At 44.2% G+C, this 27,548-nt stretch overlaps 1 protein-coding gene across 1 annotated transcript; it reads left to right on the top strand.

Annotated features, from left to right (window-relative positions):
• ATF7IP2 (activating transcription factor 7 interacting protein 2) lies at positions 1-26,962 on the top strand. Its single transcript, XM_033167244.1, has 11 exons — positions 1-64; positions 6,484-7,160; positions 8,845-8,975; positions 11,507-11,638; positions 12,816-12,887; positions 13,592-13,731; positions 13,976-14,043; positions 14,676-14,740; positions 19,529-19,574; positions 20,985-21,091; positions 26,135-26,962. Exons 2-11 carry the CDS (start codon positions 6,506-6,508, stop codon positions 26,534-26,536), a joined length of 1,818 nt encoding a protein of 605 aa, XP_033023135.1. The 5' UTR covers positions 1-64; positions 6,484-6,505; the 3' UTR covers positions 26,537-26,962.
• Positions 26,963-27,548: the final 586 nt, after the last annotated feature.

Below are 27,548 nucleotides of genomic sequence, written 5' to 3'. Positions count from 1 at the left end.
GGGGGGGGAGAAAGAGCGCGGAGCCTCCGTTGAGCGCCTGCCGCGCCTGCGCAGACTGTACCTGGTGAGTAAGTGGGGGGAGGGGCGCCGGTGTCTTTAATTTTTTTTTGGTTTTGCATTTATTTCATTCCGTTTATATCCCGCCTTCTTTCGTCCAAGGAGCCCAAGGTGGCGTGCATGGTTCCTTCTCCCGTTATTCCCCGTGTTATAAACACGACAACCCTGTGAGGTAGGCTAGGCTGAGAGCGACTGTCGCACCCAGTGAGCTTGGTCGATAAATGAAATAGTATGTAAATTAAAAAAAATTCCTTCCAGAAGCCCCTTAGAGAACAACTAAGTTTGTTCTGGGTATAAGCTTTGTATAAGAACAAACTTAGTTGGTCTCTTAAGGGGCTACTGGGCAATTTTTAAATTTTATTATTTATTTTGACGGTGTCAGACTGTGTACCTGAATCTGAAATAAGTGTGTGTTTGTGTGTGTATATACATATACAGTGTTCTCGAAGCGACTGGCATGAGTTTGGCCAAACTGCGGGAGGCAGTGAAAGATAGGCATGCCTGGCGTGCTCTGGTCCGTGGGGTCACGAAGAGTCGGACACAACTAAACAACAACAACATATACAAATAGGGGAAAATACGCTTCAGGTGGTAATAGAAATAATTATCATTATTTATTACCCAACCCTTTACCGTAAGATCCCAGTTGCGTGTGTAAGCATGCAACGTAGTCAAGTTTTATTAGAATTTGCCGCTAATTATTGTCATTCCCAATAATTGGCATAAGACTCTTAAATGTGTAATATGCAGATTGGGGCCAGGCAGGAAATGGCTGCTCCAGGAAGACGGGAATAAACCCCCCAAAATGGAAACAGACGAGATTATTTTTATTCATTTACCGCCCTATACCCATGAATTCATTTACCGCCCTATACCCGGAGGCCTCAGGGCAGTTCACAGAACAAAATCAAAACATAAAACCACAGAAACTATAAATAAAAGCAACAACCCAATGCCACCCACCCACCCTGTATTTAAGACCTTCATTTAGTTTCTGTGGATATGCAGTTAGATATAAAAGGTTTAAAACTCGACAGATTGTGGATCCGTTCAGCTAATGCGTAGGTAAATAGGTGGCAATGTTGCTATGTATACTGCATGCATTACGTTTAATGTTTGTTATTGCAGGGGTGGCCAACTCCCAAGAGACTGCGATCTACTCAACAGTTAAAAACTGGCAGTGATCTACCCCCTTTTGGGGGGTCCGAGGCAAAAATGTTGAACTTTTTTTTTTAGGGGAGCCAAAGCTGTTGACCTTCTTTGGTGGGAGCCAGTGATCTACCACAGACGTCCTGTGATCTACCGGTAGATCACGATCTACCTCTTGGACGTGCCTGGTTTATTACATTTATATCCTACCTTTATTCCCTCAAGGTCGAATGCACAGAGTTATGCGTGATCATATCACAACACTCATTGTTTGTACAGTGGTACCTCGGGGTACATACGCTTCAGGTTACATACTCTGCTAACCCAGAAATAACGCTTCAGATTAAGAACTTTGCTTCAGGATAAGAACAGAAATCATGCTCTGGCGGCGCAGCGGCAGCGGGAGGCCCCATTAGCTAAAGTGGTGCTTCGGGTTAAGAACAGTTTCAGGTTAAGAACGGACCTGCGGAACGAATTAAGTACGTAACCAGAGGTAACCACTGTAACTAGTGCAGTATGGCCAGTCTTTATGCTTCCTTGCATGTACCGTTCACTTGGCTAGAACATGCGCATTCCATTCATTAGCTCTTTGATCAACACATTCCATTATTAGTTCATCAGCAGCATCCATTTTGTGGTGGTGGTCTTCAACCATTTTAGGTCCATTCAAACCATACCATTCATTACAAAAGTAAGGCCTGGCAGCTTCTGGGTAGGCTACATCAGTTTATTTACAGGAGGTGGTAATGAAACGCCTGTGTTTGGTAGATAAGAATTATATTATTATTATTATTACGATATTTTGCTTGAGCAAAAAGGCATAAATTCAGATTATTTCTTCTTGGCCAAGATGTTATTTGAGAGAATTCACATGGACATTTTTAAAACACACACATACGTGTAATATCATTTATTTTTAGCACTATAGAGACCAAGTTGGAATTGAATGAGATGGATGTAGCTTGCAGAACCTGGAGAGAGCTATTAAAGGATGTGTATTGCAGGTGGGAGAGATGGTTGCAGGTGGTTACCCCAGTTTCAAGTACCATTTAACAGCCTGGCCTTTGTTTTGTGTTTTATAGGGAGACACACTTTTATTCAGAGATTTGCAAAACACAGGTGCCTGTATTTTATCATGTTCCTCAGATATATTGTATAAACTACAGGTGCTAGGAAAGTGAAGTGATGTTGTTAATTTACTAATATGTGTCCTCCCAAAGGAGCCTGGGGTGGGAAGCAACAAGTGATAAAACAATACAAACGCCTTTAAAACAATTGCAGCACAGGTGCAGACTGTCAGGATTTAGTCAAGTAAGTCCTGTAATTGAGTAATTCATAATTGGTAGGGTTATGTTTGTAATATGGCCTATTCTTTTTGGGAGAAGTTTGGGGGAGCGTGAGGAAGCAAATACTGGTTTGGGGGAAATCTAGGGCCCAAAGGAATTTGGTGTCTCATAAAATTATTCTCAGCTTCTTGGGTCTTAATAGCCCTTTGAAGTTCTCAAGGTCACACCCATTCTTAATTGGTGATAACTTGCAGCTGGGCTTGTTTCCAGCTAGCATCTCCTGAGTAGTTCTGGAAGAGTCATGAGTCCCACCCCCGTCCCCCCGTTTTTGGATTGGTAGGGGAATAAAGATGGACTGTCCCCTTTTCAACATGATAGAGAACATATTTCACCTTGCAATTTGTTGGCCTGTTGCCTGGTCATTAAATTGGGACGTGCCAAGCTGATCTCTTGGGGAGCAGGCGCTGCCAGCATTGATAAAAGAAGTGCTTGGTAAGTTTATCTAGCAAAGTCTTGATTATTATTATTATTTATTGTGTGGTGGTTCTGTAATTCCAATGTTTCAAACTTCTAATTTGTCTTATTTTGTGGAAATTCTACCTGTGCATTGAAGTAGAGCAGTGGTTCACAAAGTGGGTGGTGCACCCTCCCTGCGGGATGACCTAAAAAGGTAAAGGACCCCTGACAGTTAAGTCCAGTCGCGAACGACTCTGGGGTTGCAGTGCTCATCTCGTTTTACTGACCGAGGGAGCCGACGTTGTCTGCGGACAGTTTTTTCAGGTCATGCGGCCAGCATGACTAAGCCGCTTCTGGAAAAACAAGAGCAGCGCACGGAAACGTTGTTTACCTTCCTGCCGGAACGGTACCTATTTATCTACTTGCACTTCTTGGTGTGCTTTTGAACTGCTAGGTTGGCTGGAGCTGGGACCGAGCAATGGGAGCTCACCCCATCGTGGGGATTCAAACCAGGGTGGATTTGATTTAAATCAAACTGATTTATCCTAGATGTATACCGGAAGATGGATTGTAACTCGAAGAAGCGTAGTTGGCCTGGTGCGATTAATCCTTCATATCACTGTTAAATGAAGGCTGTTAGAAAAACAGACAACCCCTCTTTCTCTCTCAGGCCTGATAGTTGCTTATATTTGCCTGACCTGAATTCCCAACCTCTTGCATGCCAGAGGCATGGGCCTCCCTTGTTTAGAGATAACGCGGCTGTAATATACTGTATCAGGAGGACTCCAGAGTTAAATTCATTTTAGGCACTAAGCCCGAACCATGAGATCTTAATGTCTGGTGTGATTAATTTGGCAATTGGATTTTGCAATGGCACCTCATGCATATAAACCTCTAGAATTTGACCCAGAATTTGAGCCTCAACGCAGACCAGTAACAGCAATGCTGCTGCGTTGACTAAACTGGGGTCTTTCTCTTTGGCTGTTGTCTCTGGAACTCCTGGCAGCTGAATCGAAGGGGGTGTCATCTGTTCACTGGGTATGGTGTTGTTCTTCTGCATAGGTTGCCTGCTGTTTAGTAAACCTTAGACTTTCTCACCACTTGTTTGTCTTGAGTTTGCTTTTGAACCCCTGAAGAAAAAGAACCCCCTTGCCTTTGGCAAGACCTTAGCCCAAGCATTGGCTCAGAACATGGTGGGAGTTGTAAGCCCAACATCGGACAGGCACTCAGTTGGGGAATTAATTGTTTGCAAAGTGGATTATGGGCAGAGATGGATATGTGCCCTCTCCAGATGCCTTCTTGTAGAGTTGTATCAATTCTCTTTCGTGTGGTCTGAATTCCCATTCCCAGTTGCTTGGTCTGTTCAACCCGCAAGCTGAAGTCAATGTTTACATACCAAACACAAAAGGAAACGGCCACCAAATGAATTTCCAGATAAGGGAGTCCACTTCTCAAGATGCTGGTAACTTAGTGGTGACTTAGTTTTTCTTAGCAGACCGGTGTGTTTCAGCCAAATGGCTACCTTCAGGGGATTTCTATAAAAGAGACGTAATAGAAATGTTGGTGTAATGCAAACAGTGGGTTAAATTACACAGTGCTTGGGCTCATGTCTTGAGGAGCACCCCCCTCCCAAAACGTCTGGATGTTCAGAGATAAGGTGCCAGGTGCACTGAGTTGCCATAGCAGCACCAGCAGGGTTGAGTGTATGATTTGCTGAGTCATTCATCCTCCCATTGTTTCAGGAAAAATAGAGACAGATCTAATAATCTCAAGGGCACTGCTTTCATGATGTCCTGTTTGCATGTCGGGGTCAGGGTTTTGCATAGCAGCATTAGCTTGCATGGTGATGGAGTTAGTGGATCTCTGTACGTATGTATCTTTACTTCAGAGACCAGAAGAACTGTTTATAGTAGGCAGTAGTGTTTAGATTTATCTTGTATCGGAGACAATAAATATTTTGTTACTTTGAACTGCGTCGGAGAGGAGCACTCCCCTTAACTGGGGACTCTGGAAGAAGCTGTTTTGTAGGAGAAGACTGCTGGGGCTCTGCATGCTCTGAGGTGTGGTGAACTACCAAGTGACTCCCACAAGTAACCAACAAGGAACACCTGCAAAACATGTTGTTGTTCAGTCGTGTCCGACTCTTCGTGACCCCATGGACCAGAGCACGCCAGGCACCCCTATCCTCCACTGCCTCCCGCAGTTTGGCCAAACTCATGCCAGTCGCTTCGAGAACACTGCCCAACCATCTCATCCTCTGTCTTCCCCTTCTCTTTGTGCCCTCCATCTTTCCCAACATCAGGGTCTTTCCCAGGGAGTCTTCTCTTCTCATGAGGTGGCCATAGTACTGTATTAATTCCGTATATACAGTGGTACCTCGATCTAAAAACAGTCCTGTTAACGAACGATTCAGGCAACGCACTCTGCAAAACCGGAAGTAGGTGTTCTGGCTAGCAAACTTTGCCCTGGAAGACGAATGGAAGCTGACCGGTGGAAGGGCACTGGCGGTGGGAGGCCTCATTGGGGAAAGCACACCTAGGTTTAAGAATGCTTTCGGTGTAAGAATGGACTTCTGGAACGAATTAAGTTCATAAATGGAGGTACCACTGTATAAACATCCATCAAATAGCTCCAAACTTTTTTAAAAAAACCCAACCAAGATAATGTCCAAAAAGGCAAGTTAAAGCATAAGTGGTAATCAAGGTTTGTTCTTGGCGTACTGCTCATGGTTTGAGGAAACTGTAGCATGAGCCTGGGTTCAGATGCAATGGCAAGTTTCCAGTTATGGGCACCTCGGTTTTAAGAAGCATATTGATGAGCTGAAATGCTTGCGGAGGATGGTGTGAGAAATGAGGATCTTGCTTTTTCACATAAACCACAAAAGTACCCAATTCTTACAAGGGCAACCAAGATGATCAAGGGTCTGGAGAGCAAGCCTTACAAGGAATGGTTGAGGGAATTTGGGTATGTTTAGCCTGGGAAAGAGGAGACTGAGAAGGAGATATGATAGCCATCTTCAAATATCTAAAAGGCTGTTGAATGAAACACTGGATCAAGCTTGCTTCCTCCTGCTTTGGAGAGTAGGACCCGTAATAATGGCTTCAAGTTACAAGAAAGGAGATTCCAACTAAACATCAGGAAGAACTTTTTGACGGTACTGTAAGAGCTTTCCAACAGTGGAACGGACTCCCTCGGGAAGTTGCAGACAGGTTTTTAAGCAGAGATTGGATGGCCATTTGTCATGGATGCTTTAGCCAAAATTCCTGCATTGCAAGGGGTTGTATCAGATTACCCTTGAAGTCCCTTGCAACTCTACAGTTTTGTGGTTAATAATAACAGTGTGTGGTGTGCACACCCCTTCCCCAAACAAAACTGAATCTGTTAAAAAGTTGGGCCTCTGATATATCGAACTGACTGCATTTAAACCTGGTGTAGGTTTAAATCAAATGTAGGTTACCTGATTCAAATTTTAATTGGCATCTTAAGGAAAATAATGTTTGATCTCGACTCATACGATGTAATTATTGTGTTTTAGGGTGCAAGAAATTAATCCAAAAATGGATGTCAAAAAGCCCATGCGTGCCAAAAAGACGATGACTCCAAGCTCCCGAAAGCAAGCGAAGATGCTGCGTGAAATGAAGGCTCTCCAAGCAGCAGAAAAATTGGCAAATGGTACCTCTGTTGTGGATAATCACGTTCATTTGAAAAGGGCTGAAACAAGTGGCTTATGTCAGAACTCTCTGAAAGAACCTCACCTTCAACCGGAATCGAAAGAAACTCTGTTGCACCCTCCAACATTAAGGGAGTCCGTAACCAATTTAGTTGTTAATTCTGAAATCAGCATTTATAACAATGGTCGTGAAGGATCCCAAGATCTTCCCTACAAGGTTTGCACTAAAGACTCTGATTGGGAGCAATTTCTGAATGCTGGAGCCTTACGGGATTTACTGTATCATTACCTTCAAAAAGAACCCAGTTCCCCATTGCGTAAGCCGGTGGAAGTGCACTTGAACTCTGAGGCACTTGCCCAGCTTTCTGGCCAGTCGGAACATGAGCTTTCAGTGACCTCTCCTATGCGCAAGATCCCTGCCTTAGAAAAGGTAACCGAAATAAAAGATGAAACGCTTGTTAGGCAAACTATGCCAGTATTGGAACAGGAAGTCGACAGATTCCAGTTGCTTGAGAAAAATACTAATTCTTCAGTACTGCCAGGTAATCATTTTTTTAAATTATTGTTGTTACAATCATTAAGATAGCGTATCCTCTCAAGGGGATGTAGAGTAAATGCAACCAAAAGATCTAAACACAGAGCAGTAGATAAATTTGAAATGGAACAAAAACAATGCAAAGTAGGATACTCATAACAGAGACTCATTCATCCAGGTGGGAGAATCCGTTAGAAGAAAAATGTCTTTGACTGTTCTGGAAAGTGCAGATAATGGACGCCTGTCTTATCTCATTAGGGATGTAGGGCTGATCCGGCTTGAAGTCCATATTGTGATACTGGCTTCATAGTTTTTGACCTGACAATACATTACAAACCACAGTGTGTGCGCTATGCAAAAATCAGTGTGGGGAAAACCATGAAGGCTGCCTTATGTCACCATAACCACTTTCTGTGTACAATGCTCACTATTCACATGGAATACAGCTCAAGAAATGGTAGCTTAAGCTTTAGAAGACCAGATTTTGTTGCTAAATGGTGGCCACTTGCGAAATTTCCCTCCTGCTGCCTCGTTCCAAGAGTTGAGTGTGGTGCTAGTTTGAGGCAGTTGCAGAAGACACTGTGCAGTTCATTTTAATCAAGTGAAATGACACAGTTGCTTAACTTCAGAGTGTTGGCGTGACTGAGATCATGGTATCATTTCAGGCCCAGTTCATTTCTGCAGAAACTAGAAAACTGCAGCCTTCTTTAAAGTTTGAACCCTTCTTACATAACTCTGCTCCAAATCTTTCAGGGGGGTGGGTAGGTGTTTGCTCTTGGCTTGTATGGGATTTTTAAAAAATGTAACTTACTGCAAAAGTTTGCCTACTACTTCTTCAAAAACTAGAGCGAAAAACTTATTGCAGTACTGATTCAGCTTCACAAAAATCTGTTGCAGTGCATTGCTAATAATAATAATATATTTATACCCTGCCCTCCCCAGCCAAGACCGGGCTCATGGCAGCTAACATCAGGTATAAAAACAATTGATTAAAATACAACTTAAAAACAGGATTAAAATGCAGCTTAAAATGCAGCTTCATTTCAGTGGAAGCCCAGATCCAAAACTGTTTGGGGGAAGAAAATGTCAAATCTTCACCAAGGCCAACCATCCAGACTGGTCCTACGTGGGCCAGAAAAAAAGCCAGGGAAGTCCCCAAACTGGGGTTCCATCACAGAAGGAAAAGTAAAGAGGGGGAGGGGATCGGGCTGATTCCAGGCCAAAGGCCAGGCGGAACAACTCTGTCTTACAGGCCCTGCGGAAAGAAATCAGATCCCGCAGGGCCCTGGTCTCATGAGACAGAGCGTTCCACCAGACCAGAGCCAGTGCTGAAAAGGCCCTGGCCCTGGTTGAGGCTAATCTGACTTCCTTAGGGCCCGGAACCTCTAGGGTGCTGCTATTTATGGACCTTAAGGTCCTCCGCGGGGCATGCCAGGAGAGGCGGTCCCATAGGTACGAGGGTCCTAGTGGTTAGATTGACCGATTAGTACCTGTGAGACCAGAGTTTAAAGCTCACTGGGTCACTTTGGGTCAGTTACTGTCCCTCGGCTTAACCTACATATTGTTATGAGGGTAAAATGGGGGGGGGGGAGAGAACCATGTGCTCCTTGGACAGAAAAGTGGAATATAAATGTCGTAGTGGTAGTTCATTGTTCCAGATTTCTTAGAGAATCCCTTCTGTCTCCTCAAAGATGGGGCTCAGAGGAAAAGGAGAACTTCAGAAACTAATGAAGGCATCCTTTCCAAATGCACCAAGAAATCCGATGAAGCCGGAAAGGTTTGCGACAAAAGCTCAGAGAAAAGTCATATTGCATTGGAACAGGTGCGTTGCTTTGTATGAGCAGATACTGCAGTTTTGCTGAAATAATGAAATTAAAGCAGGGCTGAGAATGTAAAACTGTTCTGGGTGTGTGGCTTGTGCTGTTCCAGTCATCCTAAGTGTGCTCTTGGACCCGTGTTTAAAAAAAAAAAAGCCGGGACTGAAATGTCTTGATAGTTTTGAGTTGTTCATTTCAGCCTTGCGTAACTACTGCTATTTTTGTTTTGATAGCTCACTTCAAGCCCTGCTGGGGCTGGACAAGTCGAAAGGTAATGCTGCACGTGGCAGTGATGTTGCTGTGTAAATTGGGGCTGGGAATCTCCCACCAAACCTAAGCTTTGCATCAGGTCTTCCAGGCCAGTTTTAGTCCTGGATGCAGCCAGTTCCCTCCGTTTCTGGCCTGTTCAGTTCTGAAGGCTCATAATGAGTAACAAATGATTTTTATTTCTTAACTAAAACCGTTTAATCAAAGCGTTGTTTTGCTGTCTGATCCAGGGGCTACCAAGTATTTCTAGTAGGCAGTATTATTATTATTAATTTTTATTTTAAAATTATTTGTTTACAAAATTGGGCGTTGTTGTTGTTGTTGAATTTATTCCCTGCCCTTCACCATCAGATCCCACAAAATTAAGAATATGGTGGGTTCTGAAAACGCACATCTCCGGTAAAGAGGTGTGTTTTCATTTGCCCAAAGCAAAGTTGTTATCACTGAACTATGGCCCTTTCCCACTGAAATACACAGGGAAGTGCTGTAGCCCAGTTTAGAATGTGCTTTTCTGCATCATATGCGTTTCTCTGTGTTTCTGTTCCTCTTATTCTTTTGCTTTTCAATTAACCAAAGCAGCAGCATTAGTAGTAAGCCAAGAGGGCACATAGCTCTCCTAAACCCCAGTAACAGAGTTTATAGGCTGATACCATGTCAATTAGAGACTGACCAGAGCCAGTGGAAGATGATTGACAACTTGATAAGATAAAGGGAGTTTTAGGTAAACAACTCCAAATATGGGGTGTCCAATTGGAAGGCCAGGTAAAGAGTCCATGAACTGTTCATGCTTTGCTGTAACCAGTAATATTGCAGAGATAAGGGCACGAGGGCATAATGTATTCCGAATGCTATATAGATGCCTGGAATTATTGTACAGTTGTACCTTGGTTCTTAATCCATTCCGGAAGTCGGTTCCAAAACCAAGGCGCACTTTCCCATAGAAAGTAATGCAAAACGGATTGATCCATAAAATGAAAGCAATAATCGATGTACTGTACTACAAAATAAATAAGACAGTATTGTAGATGATGAAACTTTTTTTCTTCTTGCTCTGATGATAGTCATTGTTTGGAGAGGGGACTCTTATCCATTTCCCAGTCACACAATCAATCAATCAATCAATCAGCTGAACCGGGTTCCACACAGTCACAAAAACAAATTAACCGGAAAATCCTCAAAAACGCAAAATAAAGAGCAAAACTAGCAAATACAGTGCTCAAACTTAATCCATTCTGGAAGTCTGTTTGACTTCCGAAATGTTCGAAAACCAAGGCTCGGCTTTTGATTGGTGCAGGCACCCCGGAAACAATAGCCGACACCCACATCGGACGTTCGGCTTCCGAAAAGCGTTTGAAAACCAGAACACTCCGCTGGGACTTCTTTGTTCTTACTACAGTAAGCAATAAAGCTGATCTTTCCAACATGCCTTTCTCTTGATTGGGAAAGGACCAGGCGTAATTTTCAGATCTTCCTTTTGAAAGGGTAACAGTGCCCGCGTCTACGCTGTTGTTGGCATTGGACTGTACGTTAAGAACTCTGTCTCTACCTCATCCTGGACAAGAATTTCCCCAGTTATTTCGGGGGGGGAGGCAGAGAGAGCTGCATCTACACCCCCCTCTGCATGTGTGGCAGAGGAGGGTGTCCATTCATACAGAAGTCCTTATCTCAAATCAAAATAGCTGCTTGAGGCATCTGTGTTTTAGCCTCTCCAGTTACATGGTGTGGAACACTCTTTCAGCAGAGATTGTGCAGGCACCCTCGCTTTTGACTTTCAGACTTATTTAAGCTGGCAGGCCTTTATCACAGTTTTAAGTTTGTTTGATCAGCCAGTTGTCTCACCTTAATGATTATCTGCAGCTTTATTTTTTTTAATGGTATTTGTTTTGTGCTAAGGATGATGTGATGCTAATGAATCACTTCAGTTAGGAAAAATCCACAAGGACTTTTGCACATGACTTTGGGCAGCTTGACCTGGATTTACGCATCATTTTAAAAAAAAATGTATTCAAGCAGCCCAGGTACATGGAGTTTGTTGCGTGGCTCTTTGGATCCCAGCCTGGGTGCATGTTGGATGCCCATGAAGCTTTGGTTCGGGGTGAGCAACTGAAGGTGTTGCAGGAAAAGGTTTTATTCGTGTTGGACTTGTTGCTTACTGCCATGCAAAAGGTGCTGTGCGTCAAGTCAGAGCTTTTAAAGCTGCCCGCTTTCTAAGAATTTCTTGATTTAAAGAGTGCATGCTTATGTGTGTGTCCCCCCCTCTCTGTTGTAGGTCAAATGCTTTATTCAGAGTCAGGTGGACAATTCATTGAAAACCTTTGATGACAGCCTCGAACTTATAAAGCAAAGAATCGAAGACACGCAGTGCTTCCAGAAGCATGAAGCGATAGCTATTAAAATTGTGGTAAGGCAATGTTCCATTTTAAAAGCCTTGTCTGTCACTCATGGTTTAATACATTAAAATTATAGGGCACAAACTTGTTCGTATGCACAAGCAGTTTTTATTTTATTTTACTGGAGCCTTTTGTGTCTCTATAAGGCTGGCATCAGAAGCTGGTGTTATCAGGCATTTGCCAAGGCCCACATCCTGACAAGAGGTTCTTCAATGACCTCTGTCACCCCTGGCTCTGCTTTTCCTCCCTGCTGTCACTGCCTGTCCCTCTGTCTTCTCTGAGAGTTCAGTGGCAGGAGCAAGGCAGAAGAGGAGGGAGCATCTTGCCAAGGGCCCCTGCAAAATCTGGGCCAGCACTTTGTATATCTGTATATAGAAATATGGCCCATAAGCATAGCTGTCAACTTTCCCTTTTTTGTGGGAAATTCCCTTATTCCAGCACAGTTTCCCATTGCAAAAAAAAAGGGAAAGTTGACAGCTATGGCCGTTTCCCAATGCAAAAACAAGGAAGGTTGACAGTTCTGCCCATAAGTCACGTGTTACAGAGATCCCACTGCTGGCTGCTGTTAGACTAGTCAGTTTAACCCATGGTGTACAAATGTATGACACCTTGCATGCAGCTGAGACCCTCTACATGGCATGTTGGCATGATAAAGTGGCACAGGAAAGGGTGCTGGCCTGGCAGGGTGGCTGAGGGATGCAAAGAGGACTTAAGGGGGAGGGAGTTTTAGGAGCGGGCAGTTCAGGAGCAGAAGGTTAAAGAAGTAAGGCAGAGAAGGGAGCAGTAAGTCAGGGGAGCAACGCTGAGGAGGAAAGGAGAGTAAGGTGTCCAAATCTTTTTGTATGGCAAAGAGGACAGCAGAGTCTCTTTGTAGTTGCCATAAAAGGGGTGAGAGGAAAGGATGGTAGATTTGCCATTGGCGCAAGTAGTTTGGTGGTGGGATTCCTTTTCAGACTCTGGGAAAAGGGGAAGTAGCAACTAGGACATTCCATCAGAATTATTTGTTAAAAGCCATTATTCATTGCAACAAACACAAATGGTGTTAGAAGTACATCCTTGAGCCTGCTAGCCCAAACCCTTAGCTCCAGATATTTAGAGTTGCTTCAGTGCAACTGTGAATGTTGCTCCCCTTGTTCTAAAGTTTTTCCTGCAGGCCGATGCAAGCTCTTTTTTCTCTTTCTCTTGCAGAAGAAAATCTCTAGGCTTGACAGACGCATTGATGCTGTAATAACAAGCCAGAAGAGAGAATCGTCTAGAAAAGTAAGGCCCTGCATGCTACAGCACTATATTATACTACAACACTCCATCATCGACAGAAACAACTATTGCTAAGCCCAGTGTCCTAATTCCCTTGAGCTCAGAAACTGCTGCAGTACCTTAAGGTGGCCAGTGCAACAGTCATATACGTGTGTTTGAGTATGACCGGTTGGGCATGCAGAAGGGGATCTCATCAATGGATTCTGTGCGCTGAAGCAGAAGTTCCGGCTTCACTTCCTAACAGAGTGCCTGACAGGCCACTGCAGACAGGTTGGAATTTTAAAATGTGTAGGGGATTGAGTTGCCTTCTAGGGAAACTAGCAGTGCATCAGATGACAGCAACAAAGCCTTTATCTCTCTTTTTTGTGGTGGGGTAAGGCTTTATCTTTCAGTCTTTAGACAGCCAGGTTTTAAGAACAGTGGAGAGCAGCTCCTGTGTCTGCCTTCACAGCCGCAGTTCCCGATGTTCTTCACAGGCAAACTGAATGAAGCAGGAAGAACTTCTTGACAGTGGGACCCAGATGCTTACTGATGGGGAACAGAAATAGCCTATACTTTAGTCAGCATGTGAGAGAACACAACAGTTACATCGGCTTTAATACCAGCAAGGAGGAGATGCTTCCAATATGAAGGAGCCTGATTATTCATACTGGAATATTTGGAATAGCGCAGCGTACAAGTTAATTTTTTTTCTCTTTCCTTCCCAGGCCCTCCCTAAAAGAGCACCTTCGCAAAATGAATTACCAAATTGCCCCCGCCCTCAACATGGCAATGCAAACAGCATGCCGGCACCGTCAAAAGAGACGCCATCCAATTTTAACAAAACTATCCCTAAAAACACAGAAAGGTAAGTCTCCCCATCAGCATGGTTGCTGGCCTTGTTCATTGGCTGCATGCTTAGGAAGCGCAAGTATCGATCCATGAAAAGCAGGTTTACATTACTGTTTTCTGCATTTAGCAACGCACGTGCTAAAACGCCTATTCCCCCCCCCCTTTATTCATTTCACAAGTAAGACTTTGTTGCCTTAAATGGAGGGGTTGTGTTCTTTTACATTCCTGCACAATCTATTTTGCATTCTTTTTTTAATCAGCTCTGAAGACATCATATGCATTTCTTGGGAGAAAAAAAGCTCAGACGTGGGAACGGTGAATCCTACAGGTACAGGAAACTAAATTCTCCTTTCCCCTATTGTTAAAAGAAACTTCAACAGTATGGGTCTTGTTTTGCAGCTGATTATTAGGTTATATGTTACATATGCACACCATCTGCAAAGGACAATTAGCATGGCTCGAGAGGCAGAACAATACTCTGATATTTCATAGAATAGTAGAGTTACATGGTACTTGTAAGAGTGCAAGTCCCATTGATTGCCTCGTCAACCGCATCAATCCTCTGACTCGGCTTGGCTGTCAAACTTGGCAGGCAGCTCCTGGGCAAAATTGCTAGATTCATTTGGACATAATTTGATGCCAGAGTTTGGCAATACGTGATTGAGCTCAGAAAGAAGACACGTCATGGTACATCTGCAAAACCAGATGCCTTCATCTGTCCCACCTGCAGTAAAGCACGTTTCTCGTATATCGGTCTCTACAGACAAAGCAGGTGCTGGAGTTCTCCCAGCAGTTTGACTTTATCCCGGATGGTGCGGTCTTCCATTGTTGCAAATCTGACTGCCCATTCCACATCCAATTTTAGCAGATTGGTGAAGGCTCCTGCAGCGGGAAGCGCATGATCTTTTGTCAGATGAGTTCGAGCGTTTTAAAATTTTCACTTCTGTCAAATTCCCTTAGGTGTCCAGCAGAAAGAAGCTTCTGTAAATGCCACTACTTCAGCTGAAACTCCATGCAACTCTAAGGTCAGCTTCAACAACTCTTCCCCCACCCCATGCATAGAATCGTAGAGTGGGAAGGAGGGTGGCTTTGATTTAAATCAAACTGATTTAAATCGCAGTTTTCTACATAAAGTCTAATTCTTGCTGGTATAACTTTAATATGCAAGTAGATGAAGATTTTTAGAATAGCAACTTTTCATATTAGTTTTTTATCCCCAGTTTAATAGGTTAATCATTCATATTTGGACAACATTTCTGTTGTACTTAGGAAGGAAAAAAATAATCATTACCTTAATAATAACAATTTAAATAGATTTATTAGATCCATTCCACTCCAAACAATCAGAAAAATATTGTTTCTATTCTATTCACTGAACTTCTTGAAACTTAACACTGAAGGGGTTGATTCTGTATTCATAGGTTGGTAGAACAATAGGATTAAGGTCTTTTTCTCAACTCTGTTCATGTTATAACATTTTTGCTGTGAAGAAGAGGCATGTGATGTCTGCTGAGTCAAATTCAGTTTTGAGAACTGCAAAAGTAAACCAAGCGTCTGTGATAATATCTTGTAGGCAGAGAAACTGCCCAATAATCATACAAAAACCTCTGGAAGAGCATAAATGACATTGTGAATGGATTAATGGAATTTATTTACCCCCCAAAAATTGAACATATACAGCCTTATTCTACATAATTAAAAAACTAATCTTTATTACCAACCTTTGGATGGTAATATATTTTCCCCAAAAAGCATTTTATTTTTAAAAAATCTGATTTTAAATAATAATAATAAAAATCAATTTTTTTAAAAAAATCATTGATTTTTATCCACCCTGGTGGGAAGAGACCCCAAGGGTCATCTAGTCCATTCCACGGTCAAACAGCTCTTGCCATCAGAAATGACTTCCTAAAGTTTAGTCAGAATCTCCTTTCTTGTAATTCAAAACCATTGGTTTGTCTCCTGCCCTCCGGAGAAGCAGAAAATAAGTTGGCTCCATCTTCAAAGTATTCTTTAAGATTCCCTTCTCTGGTGCAACTAGGATTTTATTCCTTTCCCCCATCCTGTAACGAAAGGATCTGAATGATGAATGATGAAGTGTGTTGGGGGGGGGGGGGTTAAGCGCAATAAATAAATTTGTCGTCCACATCTGTGGTTGTGACATTTTGGGCCTTTCCACATGATCAAAGTGTGCCCAGTTATACTGAATTGGGGGACCCCCTTAAGAGATTGGAACCCTCCGAATCTTGCTCTGCAAGGTAAATTACATACACAAGCCTCCTGGCCTCGTTTGAAACACTTGCCTGTCCATCTGCGCCAGCTTGAGTCCCAAAAGAATTTACACTAGGCGAATGTTACCATGGGAATCTTGATCAGTGGCAATGTACTACCTTCAATCTAGAATATGAACAGCTTGTTTTATCATAGAATCATATAGTTTGATTCAGTGTTTTTCAACCTTTTTTGGGCAAAGGCACACTTGTTTCATGAAAAAAATCACGAGGCACACCACCATTAGAAAATGTTAAAAAATTTAACTTTGTGCCTATATTGACTATATATAAAGTAATTCTCTTGAATAGAAACACAAAGAAAGTATTTTATAATCTTGGACTTAAGAGCAGGGGTCCCCAAACTAAGACCCGGGGGCCGGATGTGGCCCAATCACCTTCTAAATGCTGCCCGCGGATGGTCCAGGAATCAGCGTGTTTTTACAGAATTGGAACCTGTCCTTTTATTTAAAATGCATCTCTGGGTTATTTGTGGGGCATAGGAATTTGTTCATATTTTTTTCAAAATATAGTCCAGCCCCAAGTAAGGTCTAAGGGACTCTAGTCTTGTACCTGAGTGACTTTGTGACAAAGACATGAGTGGAGAAGCTCCTGAGACATCCTGACATGATATAGGCAGAGGGCCTTCTTGGCAGTGGCTTCCACCCTGTGGAACGCTCTCCCATCAGATGTCAAGGAAATAAACAACTACCGGTATCTGACTTTTAGAAGACATCTGAAGGCAGCCCTGTTTAGGGAAGTTTTTAATGTTTGACATTTTAGCATGTTTTTAATATTTTGTTGGGAACCGCCCAGAGTGGCTGGGAAAACCCAGGCAGATGGGCGGCGTATACATAATAATAATAATAATAATAATAATAATAATAATAATAATATAGAATTTATTATTATTATTATTATTATTATTATTATTATTATTAGGCTCCAATACAGAAAATACTACAAAAGCACCAGACATCTTCAGTACAGTACTCTGCTCTCTCATCCAAATGAAACTCAGGCTGCAAAGGGACTTTTCAGTTTTCGTGAAACCGATGAGCGGGCACCACTATTAAACAAATCCATTTGTTTTCTAGCTTCTTGGTTTATTTATTTTTTAAAGGGGTGGGCTTAAAACGAACCTAGGTAGTTTAAAACAAAAACAAAAAACCAAGCATCACAGTGCCATCCTGTACTTGCCTACAATGGAACTCGCGCCCAGGTAAGTGCATTTAGAATTGCAGTCGGGAAACTTTTAAGTAAACTTTTAAGTAAATATCACGAGGATTGGCTTGTTTGGTTGGTTTTTTTTTTTTGCGGGGGCGGCAGTTGATTGGTAGGCAGGAAAACATAGAGACGCGACACTTTTCCTGGCATTCCCCAGCGGACAAGGGAACTTAAGGCACAGCCGCCAGCCGCGCGAACTTTAAAGCCGGATCTGCTTCCCTTGATTAAACACCACCGCATTAAGCAAGCCTTGGAAACGCAGCAAGTCTTTTCTCGCACCTGTTCCTGAAGCAGCACAATATCTCTTTCTCCCCCCCAAACTACAAATCCCAGCAGGCTATGCGGGAACAGGTGGCGGAAGGAAGGTGGAATGTTTTCAGCCCGCTTTTCCAGAATACGCCGATTCACGGGTCGCGCGCTTGGCCGCGCTGCTTGTCGGGACTTGAAGTCCCCCCCCCCCCCCGCTCTTCCAAGCGACGGTGTTTTGTCCGCGGAGGGGGCAGAGCAGGTCTGGCCACGGTGCACCCCGGGAGCTGTAGTCGGAGGCGGGCTGACGAACCGTGGCGGCGGCTTGCGGCCCGCTCTTTCCACCCCCCCTCCCGCTTCTAAGATGCGCGCGCCTACATTGGCCTCGGAACCCCACTTGCGACAAGGCGCGCGCGGCACGCAGGACCCCTTCAGGGCCACGCCGACGGCTGAGGAGGCGGGGAACTCCGGCAGGCCGGAGGGCGCTGACGATTGGCCGGCGGGAGGGTGAAGGAGGGAGGGAGGTGCTTTTGAGGCGGCCGGCGCGGCTGCTGCGTCCAGGGCCGTGCAGTGCAGTGTAGCCTCGGCGCTGCTGGGGCAAGGCGGGTGTCTGTTTTCGGCTCTGTGTACAAACGCGGGCTGACCCTGATTGGCTGAAGGAAGGCAACAACAACGGCCGGGACGTTTTTCCCACGGCACACCAGGCAACATCTCGCGGCACACTAGTGTGCCGCGGAACAGTGGTTGAAAAACACTGGTTTGATTTGTTTTAGGAACATATATTAGGATGTGTACTGGAACCGTTCAGCAAGTTGCTTTCCAACGGCTTACAGAAGGAAGCCGTTGCTATGCCCTCTCCCCAGTCTCTTCATCCTCCATCCAAGCAAGTGGGAGCCATGATCAGAGTTCAAGGACCTACACCAGCCAGGCGAAAACATTTGAACAGGAGCACAGAGGGAGAGGCCTGGGGAAAACGCCTGAGAGCCAAACAAATGTGGAGGGGAAGCATTCAGCCATTAGTTCCCCTGTCCTGTTACAGACCAGGACCAATCCTGAGAAACTTCTAACTAGTTTTTGGCAGGGACAAGCCCCTTGTCCCAATTTTTGGAAGCACATTTTTAAAATTAGTTGTAGTACAGTGGTACCTTGGTTCTCAAACGCCAAGCAACTTGGAACCCAAACACTGCAAACCTGGAAGGAAGTGTTCCGGTTTGCGAACTTTTTTCGGAAGCCAAACATGCTCCGTTTTGAGTGTGACGCTTCCGTTTGGAGTGTTCCGCTGAGGTCTGTCTGTTTTTGCTATTTATTTTGCGTTTGCGTTTTTGCGGCTTTTTTTTTTAAAAAAAATATTTTTATTGAAGATTTTCTTGGTTTACAGAGGTAATGCAATGTCTCTCTCGTATTTTTCCATATAACATTTTTACAAATTGGTTGTTGTTGTTGAGGCATTAGGGAGAGAAGGGGGAGAGAGGTGGGTGGGATGGGGTTTTGTTTTGTTTTTCTGACTGTGTGGAACCCAGTTCAGCTACGGATTGATCGATTGTGTGACTGCAGTACATTGTTTATTGCTTGCTCATTTTATGGATCAATGATCTCATTAGATAGTAAAATTCATGTTAAACTGCTGTTTAGGGGGTTGTTTTTAAAAGTCCGGAACGGATTAATCCATTTTGCATTACTTTCTATGGGGAAAGTGTGCCTTGGTTTTGGAACGCTTTGGTTTTGGAACGGACTTCCGGAACAGATTAAGTTTGAGAACCAAGGCACCACTGTATTTTATTAGCCACCATGGCTAGTAGCCATTGGTGCAACGTTGCAATGTCAGAATACCAACTTCTGGGAATTTCAGGTGAGCAGCTGGAGTCAGCAATGCTTCTGAATGCTGCTTGTTAGAAACCACAGGAGGGGGAAGTGCATTTGTGCTCAGGCCCTGCTTGAGGATTTTCCACAGACGTTTGGTTGGTCGTTGTGTGAGAACAGGTTGCTGGACTGGGTGAGCCTTTGGCCTGATCCAGCAGGCTCTTTGGAGCTTCTTATGTTTAAACAATTTGAATTCTCTCTTAACTGCAGAACCTATTGATCGATTTGACTGATGAAGGAGATGACAGCAACAAAGGTGAGGAAAGTGTGTGCTTTCATATCCATGTTAACGTATTGGTGATGTTTAAAACGTATAAATGGCTTTTCTGCATGCAGTGCCCAGAACTAAATGGGAAATGTAAAACCATATAAGCAAAATCTTGCAGCGTATCAGTATAGCCCTGCATTTAATTGATACGTATATACTTCAGTTTCCTGGTGAGTTGAAGCTGTTGCTGTGGTGAAATGTGACTGGCACTATTGGTTTCCTGCCTTTGTTGTTGTCACAATGGTGGACTTGAACAAACAGCTGATAATGCTAAGTAGTAATAATAATAATTTTTATTATTTGTACCGCACCCATCTGACTGGGTTGCCCCAGCCACTCTGGGCAGCTTCCAACATAAATAAAAACACAGTGAAACATCAAACATTAAAAAGTTTCCCAGTACAGGACTGCCTTCAGACGTCTTCTAAGATTGTACAGTTATTCATCTCCTTGACATCTGACGGGAGGGCATCCCACAGAGTGGGTGCCACTACTGAGAAGGCTCTCTTGTCTGGTTCCCTGTAAGCTCTCAGTGAGGGAACTGCCAGAAGGCCCTCTGAGCTGGACCTCAGGGTCCGAGCTGAACAATGGGGGTGGAGACGCTCCTTCAGGTACACAGGGCCAAGGCCCGAGTATGTCATACAGCTGGCTGGGGGCTGATGGGAGTTGTAGTCAGACAACACCTGGAGGGCACCAAGGTGAGGACGGCTGCTGTATATGCTTAGTGCCAGCAATATTTAAAATGCTGCATTTTATAGGAGTTGGCAAAGAAAAAGAGAAAAGCATTGGAAAGAAAACCAATTACACACACACACACACATATATATATGTAACATTTTATTGATTTTCCAAAAATAAAAAAAATAAAAAACAACAATGCAAAAACAAAACAAATTGACTTCCTTCTAATCCCTTCCTTGGTTCTATTATTTATCAAGATACAGCATGTCCATTGTTAAATTTGTAACATACAGTGGTACCTCGCAAGACGAATGCCTCGCGCAACGAAAAACTCCCTAGACGAAAGGGTTTTGCGATTTTTTTTTAGGTGACTCTCAAGACTAATTTTTCTATGGTCGTGCTTCGCAAGACGAAAATTTCAGTGCATTCCTATGGGAAACCGTGCTTCGCAAGACGAATTTTTCACAATACGAAACGACTCGCGGAACAAATTAATTCCGTGTTGCGAGGCACCACTGTACTTAAATCACCTATTATCCATTCATAATAAATTACAAGTAATTTTAGAAACCTGCTAATGTACATTGCTTCTGTTTATATATGCAATAAACATCTTCCATTCTTCCTTAAATTCATTATCATCTCTTCCTCTTGATTTCATTGTCAGTTTTGCCCTTTCACCTTTTTCCGTTAGTTTAACTTGCCAATCTTCTTTAGATGGGACACCTTCTTCTTTCCCATATTGTGCTACTAAGAAAACCAACTCAACCGTAGAAAGCCTGGTCCCAAATCAACCCCAGCCTGTGGTGCAATCATCAGATCAGGTAGCTATGTGATTTTTGTTCATTTATTCATTCATTCTTAAGGGTATATGGGGTGTTAAGGGAGTGGTACTACCTCCAGTGGGGGGCATGTTGTGCTCCTTCTGGTTTATTTAGGGTCGTTTGCACTGTAGAGGGAAGTGAGGAGCAGATGGGGCTCGTCAACTGTGAAGGAAAACACTGATCCTAAACGTCTGCTGCCTTACGGGATCTCTTCAGGAGAAGACAAAGCTAAGCAGTAAACCCTACACAAATCTGGAGTGGAGTCCCTAAGACAGTTGGATGGCACCTTGTCAGCCTCCTTTCAGCAACTCTTGCAGCCAAGGGGGATCTTGTTGTCTGGGCAGCCCAGGACCTCCAGACACACTGCTCAGGCTTATGTACTGTGCAAGGTCTCATTGATGCTGTTAACCACTGCCTCCCATGCTGTTTAAGCTGTGTTATGTGTTAATGGTCTCCGCGACCACAGCAGGCGCCGTGATTCTCCAACAGTTTGACTTCACCCCTGAAGGTGCACTCCATTGTCTCTCGAGACAGACTGATGCCAACAATATTAATTCTTAATGGCGCTAACTCCTTTTTCCCAGCCCTGGTGGTGCCCCAGGGGTCCCAGAAGATAGCCTAAAGGCATTTGAAGCAATCCCACTTTACTCCCAGCTAGGTGTGCATAGAATGGGCAAGGATGAGAGCTCAGTGGGAGAGCATCTCCTTTGCACATATCTGGATTGGTCCCAATCTCTGGAAGCGTGATTCAGGGGGCCGCAGCCCCTTAGCAGAGCGTCTACTTCACATGCAAAAATTCCCATGTTCAGTCGGTGGCATCTCCAGTTAAGAGTTGGGTAGCAGGTGATGGGAAAGATTGTTGATTGATTGTGCCCTGTTTAATAAAATACATGGACCTCTTCTCAGTTGGTAAAATCTCAAAGGGTTCACAAAATATATACAACCTTTGCTAAAATTACTTCAGAACATAAGGGCCCTGCTGAATTTGGCCAATGACCCATCTAGTCCAGCATCCTGTTCTCACAGTGGCCAGCCAGGTGCTTGTGTGAAACCTGCATGAGGATGGGATCACAAGAGCACCTGCAATTCCCGGCAGCTGGTAGAGGTAGACCAGTGGGACTTTTTTTGTTAGAGATTTCAAAGGGCCTACATGCAGAAAGTCAGCTTATCACCTCTGTAGCAATTACCAGTTGGCAGAAAGCCAAGATCTGCTCTCTCTCCAGACCCTTAGCAACGACCTGTGATTGGTCAATGAGTTCCTAAAGAATGAGCTTGTGTGGTAGTAGTTGTGGTAGTAGTGTTGGTGGTTGTTAGTAGTGTACTGTACTGAAGATTGAGAGAGACAGAGAGGAAAGGTTTTATGTTTTGTTTCTTTTATTTGTAAAGTCTGTACGTGGTAACTTATGGATACTAGTTGCTTCAATAAATACTGTATATAGTTATCCAAGTGAGTTCCTGAGTTCCTGCGTTGTGCTGTCCAGTTAATGCTCTACAGCCAGAAGCTTCAAGAAAACCTGCGGTTAACTCTGCTGTGTCCAGGACTACGTTATTTCCTGACACTAAATCTTAAGATTTTTTTCCTCCAGGCTACACTTTCAGAATAAAAATTGGCTCGCACCACACCAAATTTTTAAGTAATGCGTTGGAAAGCACAACCAGGATTGTCTTCAGTATATCACTTGATGCTCTTAAGATAAGATTTCTTTATTGTCATTTATTTATTGTCATTAAATAAAGAAGTGTAATGAAGTTGAATGTGATCCCATAAAAACACAACATATTTTCAGCCACACATGCATATACATACACACCCATCACAACTCTCCAAGGTCGTATTATCTGGTTACAGCATTTAAGATGGTTATATCTCTGTGGTAGAAACTATTTTTTAATCTATTTGTTCTTGCTTTAATTGTTATATATCTTGCCCGAAGGCAGTGGTGCAAAAAGACTGCATCCAGGATGAGATGGATCTGTAAAATATTGTTTACTTTTTTAAGGCAGCGGGAACTGTATAGTTCTTCCAAAGATGGGAGAGGGTGGTTCTCATTTTGAAAAGATATCTATCCGCATTCTGTTTTTTAAAAAACCCACTATAGTATGCTAAACTATATGGAAATGTTTAAACTCTTCTTGCATCATCCTTGGATCTTCCTGCCGCACTTGCCGTTCTCTCCTGCCACATGGTTGGAGAACCCCTGGTAGTAGCCGTGGATAGCGTCTTGTCCTCCATTAAAAACAGCATAATAATTGTAATAGGAATTAATAAAAAATAAACTGCAGCAGACAGAACTAAACCACCTTCATTATTGACAGTTGAAGAACACCAGGGTAAACTGGGAGCTGTTGTAGAAGCACTCCCTGCTTTGTGTGTGCCTAGTCTCCACGGAGGTCTAATTCTGCAAAGCAGGAAACAGCCCTGCTCCACTTCCCAACCAGCCATATTTCTGTATAGCCAGGACAGACCCACCTGCAAACCACAGGAACCTCTGCCCAAGACCCTGCAGAGCTGCTGCCAGTCAGAGTAGGTGTTGCTGAACTAGATCAGGGGTAGGCAACCTAAGGCCCGGGGGCCGGATGCGGCCTAATCTCCTCAGTCCAGCCCACAGATGGTCCAGGAATCAGCATCTTTTTACATGAGTAGAATGTGTCCTTTTATTTAAAATGCATCTCTGGGTTATTTGTGGAGCATAGAAATTTGTTCATCCCCCCCCCCCCATATAGTCCGGCCCACAGCTGAAAAAGGTTGCTGACCCCTGAGCTAGATGGACAAATAAGCTGGCACAGAATTAAGACAGTTTCCAATTGGGTGGGTAGGTATGCCACTTTGCTGTCCTTAAACTCTGCTGTTAAGGAGGGTTCTCCCCAACTGCGAGTCCCAACACCTTATCTGATTTCAGCACACAATCGGATCTAAAATATCAACAAGAATTTGTCTGGCACTGATGGCATTCCACCCAAGCCATACCAAAGGATGAGCTTCATCCTCTTAGCCACTAGAGGGCCATCTTGTAATATAAGCTGCACATCTCTTAGCCCCAGTGACAGGAACGCTAGAGGACTTGGCTTTCCTTTAGTTCAGGGTTTTCCAAATTTGGGTCTCCAGCTGTTTTTGGACTACACTCCATCTTCCCTGACCACTGGTCCTGCTAGCTAGGGGCGATGGGATTTGTAGCCCCAAAACAGCTGGAGACCTAAGTTTGGGAAACTGCTTTTAGCTCTAAGATGGGGAAACCACATGTTGTTGGACTCCAGATCCCATCAGCACAGCCAGTTGTCAAGGATAATGGGAGCTGTAGTTCAGGAACAGCTGAACGAACACAGGTTTCGCACACTTGATGTAATTGGGGCTCCCAGATCAGAATAACGCCAGTTTGGCAACACAGGGAGTATGAATCAATCACGCTCTGTGGAGAGAGGGGTTTCGCTTTGAACATTGTCTCTTAATAGTTTTGTGTTAAGGAGAAGTTTATGTGTGGGAAGACAGGAGCACCAAACTAGTTGTGAATGTCTCTTCCTGCTATGCCACTGGCCAGGGATGGGGGCTTTCTAGAAAACTTTGAACTGGGTAAAAATTGCAGTGATTTGCCTCTACCAAGCTTGTGAAATGGCAAAGCTCGCCTGATGTTTATCTGCAACCTGCATCCATTCATTGTTTACTAGTGAACCTTGGTGGCGGCGGAGAATAATGCGTATAAGATTATGATACTGCAAAGTAAGAGTAGTTATAGTCCATAGCAACAAGAATCCGCAGTTCAATGGCCAAAGAAACCTTATTTTTATTTTTAACCTCTCTTGCAAGCCTGAGCTCATTCTGAGCTTTAGCCAACCTGACGTTCACCCTGCAACTTTCGGCCACTCATGTTTACTCCTCCTTTGTGATTTCCCCTTTCCTCCATTTCGTATGCATGCCCTTCTTAAATCTCGGCTCATCTGTAAGTTCCTTATGCAGCCCCCTGGTTTCTGTAGATGCCCACTTTCCTTTCCTGTTGGAATTGTCTGCATTTGTGCCGTCAGTATTTCACCGTTAAGAATTCCAGGAAGGGAAACAGCAGCCTGTGTTTCATAATGCAACGTTCCCTGTGGGATTCTTGTTGCTGCAGCCATTTAACAAATAATGATTTTTCTCATGGAGACATGCTGATCTGCTAAGTGTCCGGCAGCTTGCACGGGGTGGTGTTGGACATGCTCCTTGCCTAAGCTGGTGATTTAGTTTTGCATGTGGTCTTGATCATTAGTCTTATTTCATAAAATTTCTATACTGCTTGATTGTAGAAAAAACCTCAGTGGTGGCAGGTGGGTGAGCTATTGGAAACCTTAATTTACATTGTTGTGATTTTGCTCATTTGCTGTATGACAGATTTGCTTAATTGTTTGCTGGTTCTATTTATATGATTTTGTAATTTTTGTTTATTTTCCTCCATTTATTTCTGTTACTTTGTTTCCTGCTCTGGGGTTGAAAGCATCCAATGAAGAGCTTGCTATTAATACTTTAAATGAGTAATATATAAGCAATGCAAGCAAGGGGAGTAACCTCATTTTTTGTGTGCGCGACATACACAGGGTTGTAGCCAGTTCCAGTCCTACACAGAGTAGACCCATTGAAATTAATGGAACCAGTTTAGTCATGACCCATTAATTTCAGTGGGTCTGCTCTTAAGTAGGATAGCCTGTACTTCCTTTCTCTGCACGGAAGTTAAGTCCCTTTAGGAGAGCCAGTGTGGTGTAGTGGTTAAGAGCAGTAGACTCGTAATCTGGGGAACCGGGTTCGCGTCCCCGCTCCTCCACCTGCAGCTGCTGGGAGACTTTGGGCCAGTCACACTTCTTTGAAGTCTCATCCCCACTCACCTCACAGAGTGTTTGTTGTGGGGGGAGGAAGGGAAAGGAGAATGTTAGCCGCTTTGAGACTCCTTAGGGTAGTGATAATGCGGGATATCAAATCCAAACTCTTCTTAGTCAGACATGTAAATGGCGGAGCTGAAATGGATTGTTCCAGCCCTTTTTAGCCACCCTGTTAACCGAAGCTCCTGCTTTCCCCCACAGGTCCCCGAAGCGTTTCGGCACCTCCCTCCATTACCTCAGGTCGAGCAGCAGCTGGAGAGCCAGTCCAGATTCAGATACCTCCTTCGACCTCAAAAGCTAGACCTTGCTGTGGCTGAGGTGGAGAACCCCAAAGGCTTTGGCCTGCAGTGGAAGGTCAGCAAGGTGGACCCATCGTGTGCCCCTCTAGACAGCTTCCACGTGTTTGTTTGCCTGGAGTCCGTCGGTAAAGGTGTGCCGACCAGCTGGATTAAGGTGTCTGAAATTAAGGCCATGCCTCTCCCCATGGCTTGCTTATTAGGCCGGTTTCCTGATTGCTCCAAGTGTTACTTTACCATCCTGTCAAAGGACATCTATGGACGTTATGGACCCTTTAGTGCCATTCAGTCCATTTCAGTGACGTAGCTCCTGTGAGGGGAGAACTAGGATGTCTACATTATGTGTCCCTCTTCTCTCTACGCTGCCTATGGCTGGCGCCAGTTTCAGGATTCCAGTTACTGTAAGGTTTGACGCCTCACTTCTGAGTCTTCGCGTTCTCCCGTTGACCTCTTGCCTTTCTGCGAGGGGCGCCCTTAACATTTTAGATCTTGCAGGGGAGAGAGGAAGGACCTTCGGCTTTGCTGCTGCCGTTACACTACAACTCCCATCATCCTGGCCTGCTCACCATACTGGCTGGGGCTGCTGGGATTTGTAGTTCAGCAACTTCTGGACTGCTTCAGCCCCTTTCCCCTGTTAGTTACAGTTCCTATAAGCTCAGACCACCAAAACGGTCTCCCTTGCAGGCGTGCCGGGTAGTGGGGGCTGAGGAGTCTTCAGCTCCCCCCCCCCAAACCCTCCGCCTCCTCGCCCGATATTGCATGGATAGGAGGCCGTGCTCTGCCTCTCCCTGCCCAATGCTGTGTGGGGAGAAGGAGGCCATTTGAGCACCGGCATCACAGCTGCGGGGGTGGGACACCAGCGTGCCCCAACCAGGCGCGCTATTTGGGAGCGGACACGTCATGTGATGCGTGTTCCCCCCGAATGCGGGGGGCCAAGTTGTCACCCCTGCTCCCTTCAACGTATTTTCACATATCTTAGCGGAAAGAGATTCATAGTCCTGCCCATATGTCCTCCTCATCTATGGCCTCTTCCAGGTCTCTCTCCCACATCACTTTTAGTGCCTTTAGCAGATATGGAAGTTGGTTCCTTTTGCTTTATAAATTGGAAATGTGGCCTTGCCTGAAGGGCGGGTTTCAAAAGCCATTTGTGATGCTCCAAAGCCACCTACACTACAAAGAAGGCAAAAAAAAAACCCTCCCATTTTTGCTGCTCACAGACCTAGTTAGGGTCACCAGTTCCTCCTTAGAACTTCTAGATGTGGAAAACTCTCCAGCCATGTCTGATCTGCATTCCTGGGGGCTTTAAAAAATAATAATGA

This window comes from Lacerta agilis, chromosome 13 (genome assembly GCF_009819535.1).
Source record: "Lacerta agilis isolate rLacAgi1 chromosome 13, rLacAgi1.pri, whole genome shotgun sequence".
Classification (NCBI taxonomy): Eukaryota; Metazoa; Chordata; class Lepidosauria; order Squamata; family Lacertidae; genus Lacerta; species Lacerta agilis.
This window is presented reverse-complemented; position numbering and strand designations above follow the sequence as displayed.

Bases quoted from the DNA above. Each gene is read 5' to 3' on its own strand.
- ATF7IP2 (XM_033167244.1), top strand. From the start codon at position 6,506: ATGGATGTCAAAAAGCCCATGCGTGCCAAAAAGACGATGACTCCAAGC. The intron at 14,044-14,675 runs GTACAGGAAACT...AAATTCCCTTAG, and splicing joins GGGAACGGTGAATCCTACAG to GTGTCCAGCAGAAAGAAGCT. The intron at 19,575-20,984 runs GTGAGGAAAGTG...AATCTTCTTTAG, and splicing joins AGGAGATGACAGCAACAAAG to ATGGGACACCTTCTTCTTTC.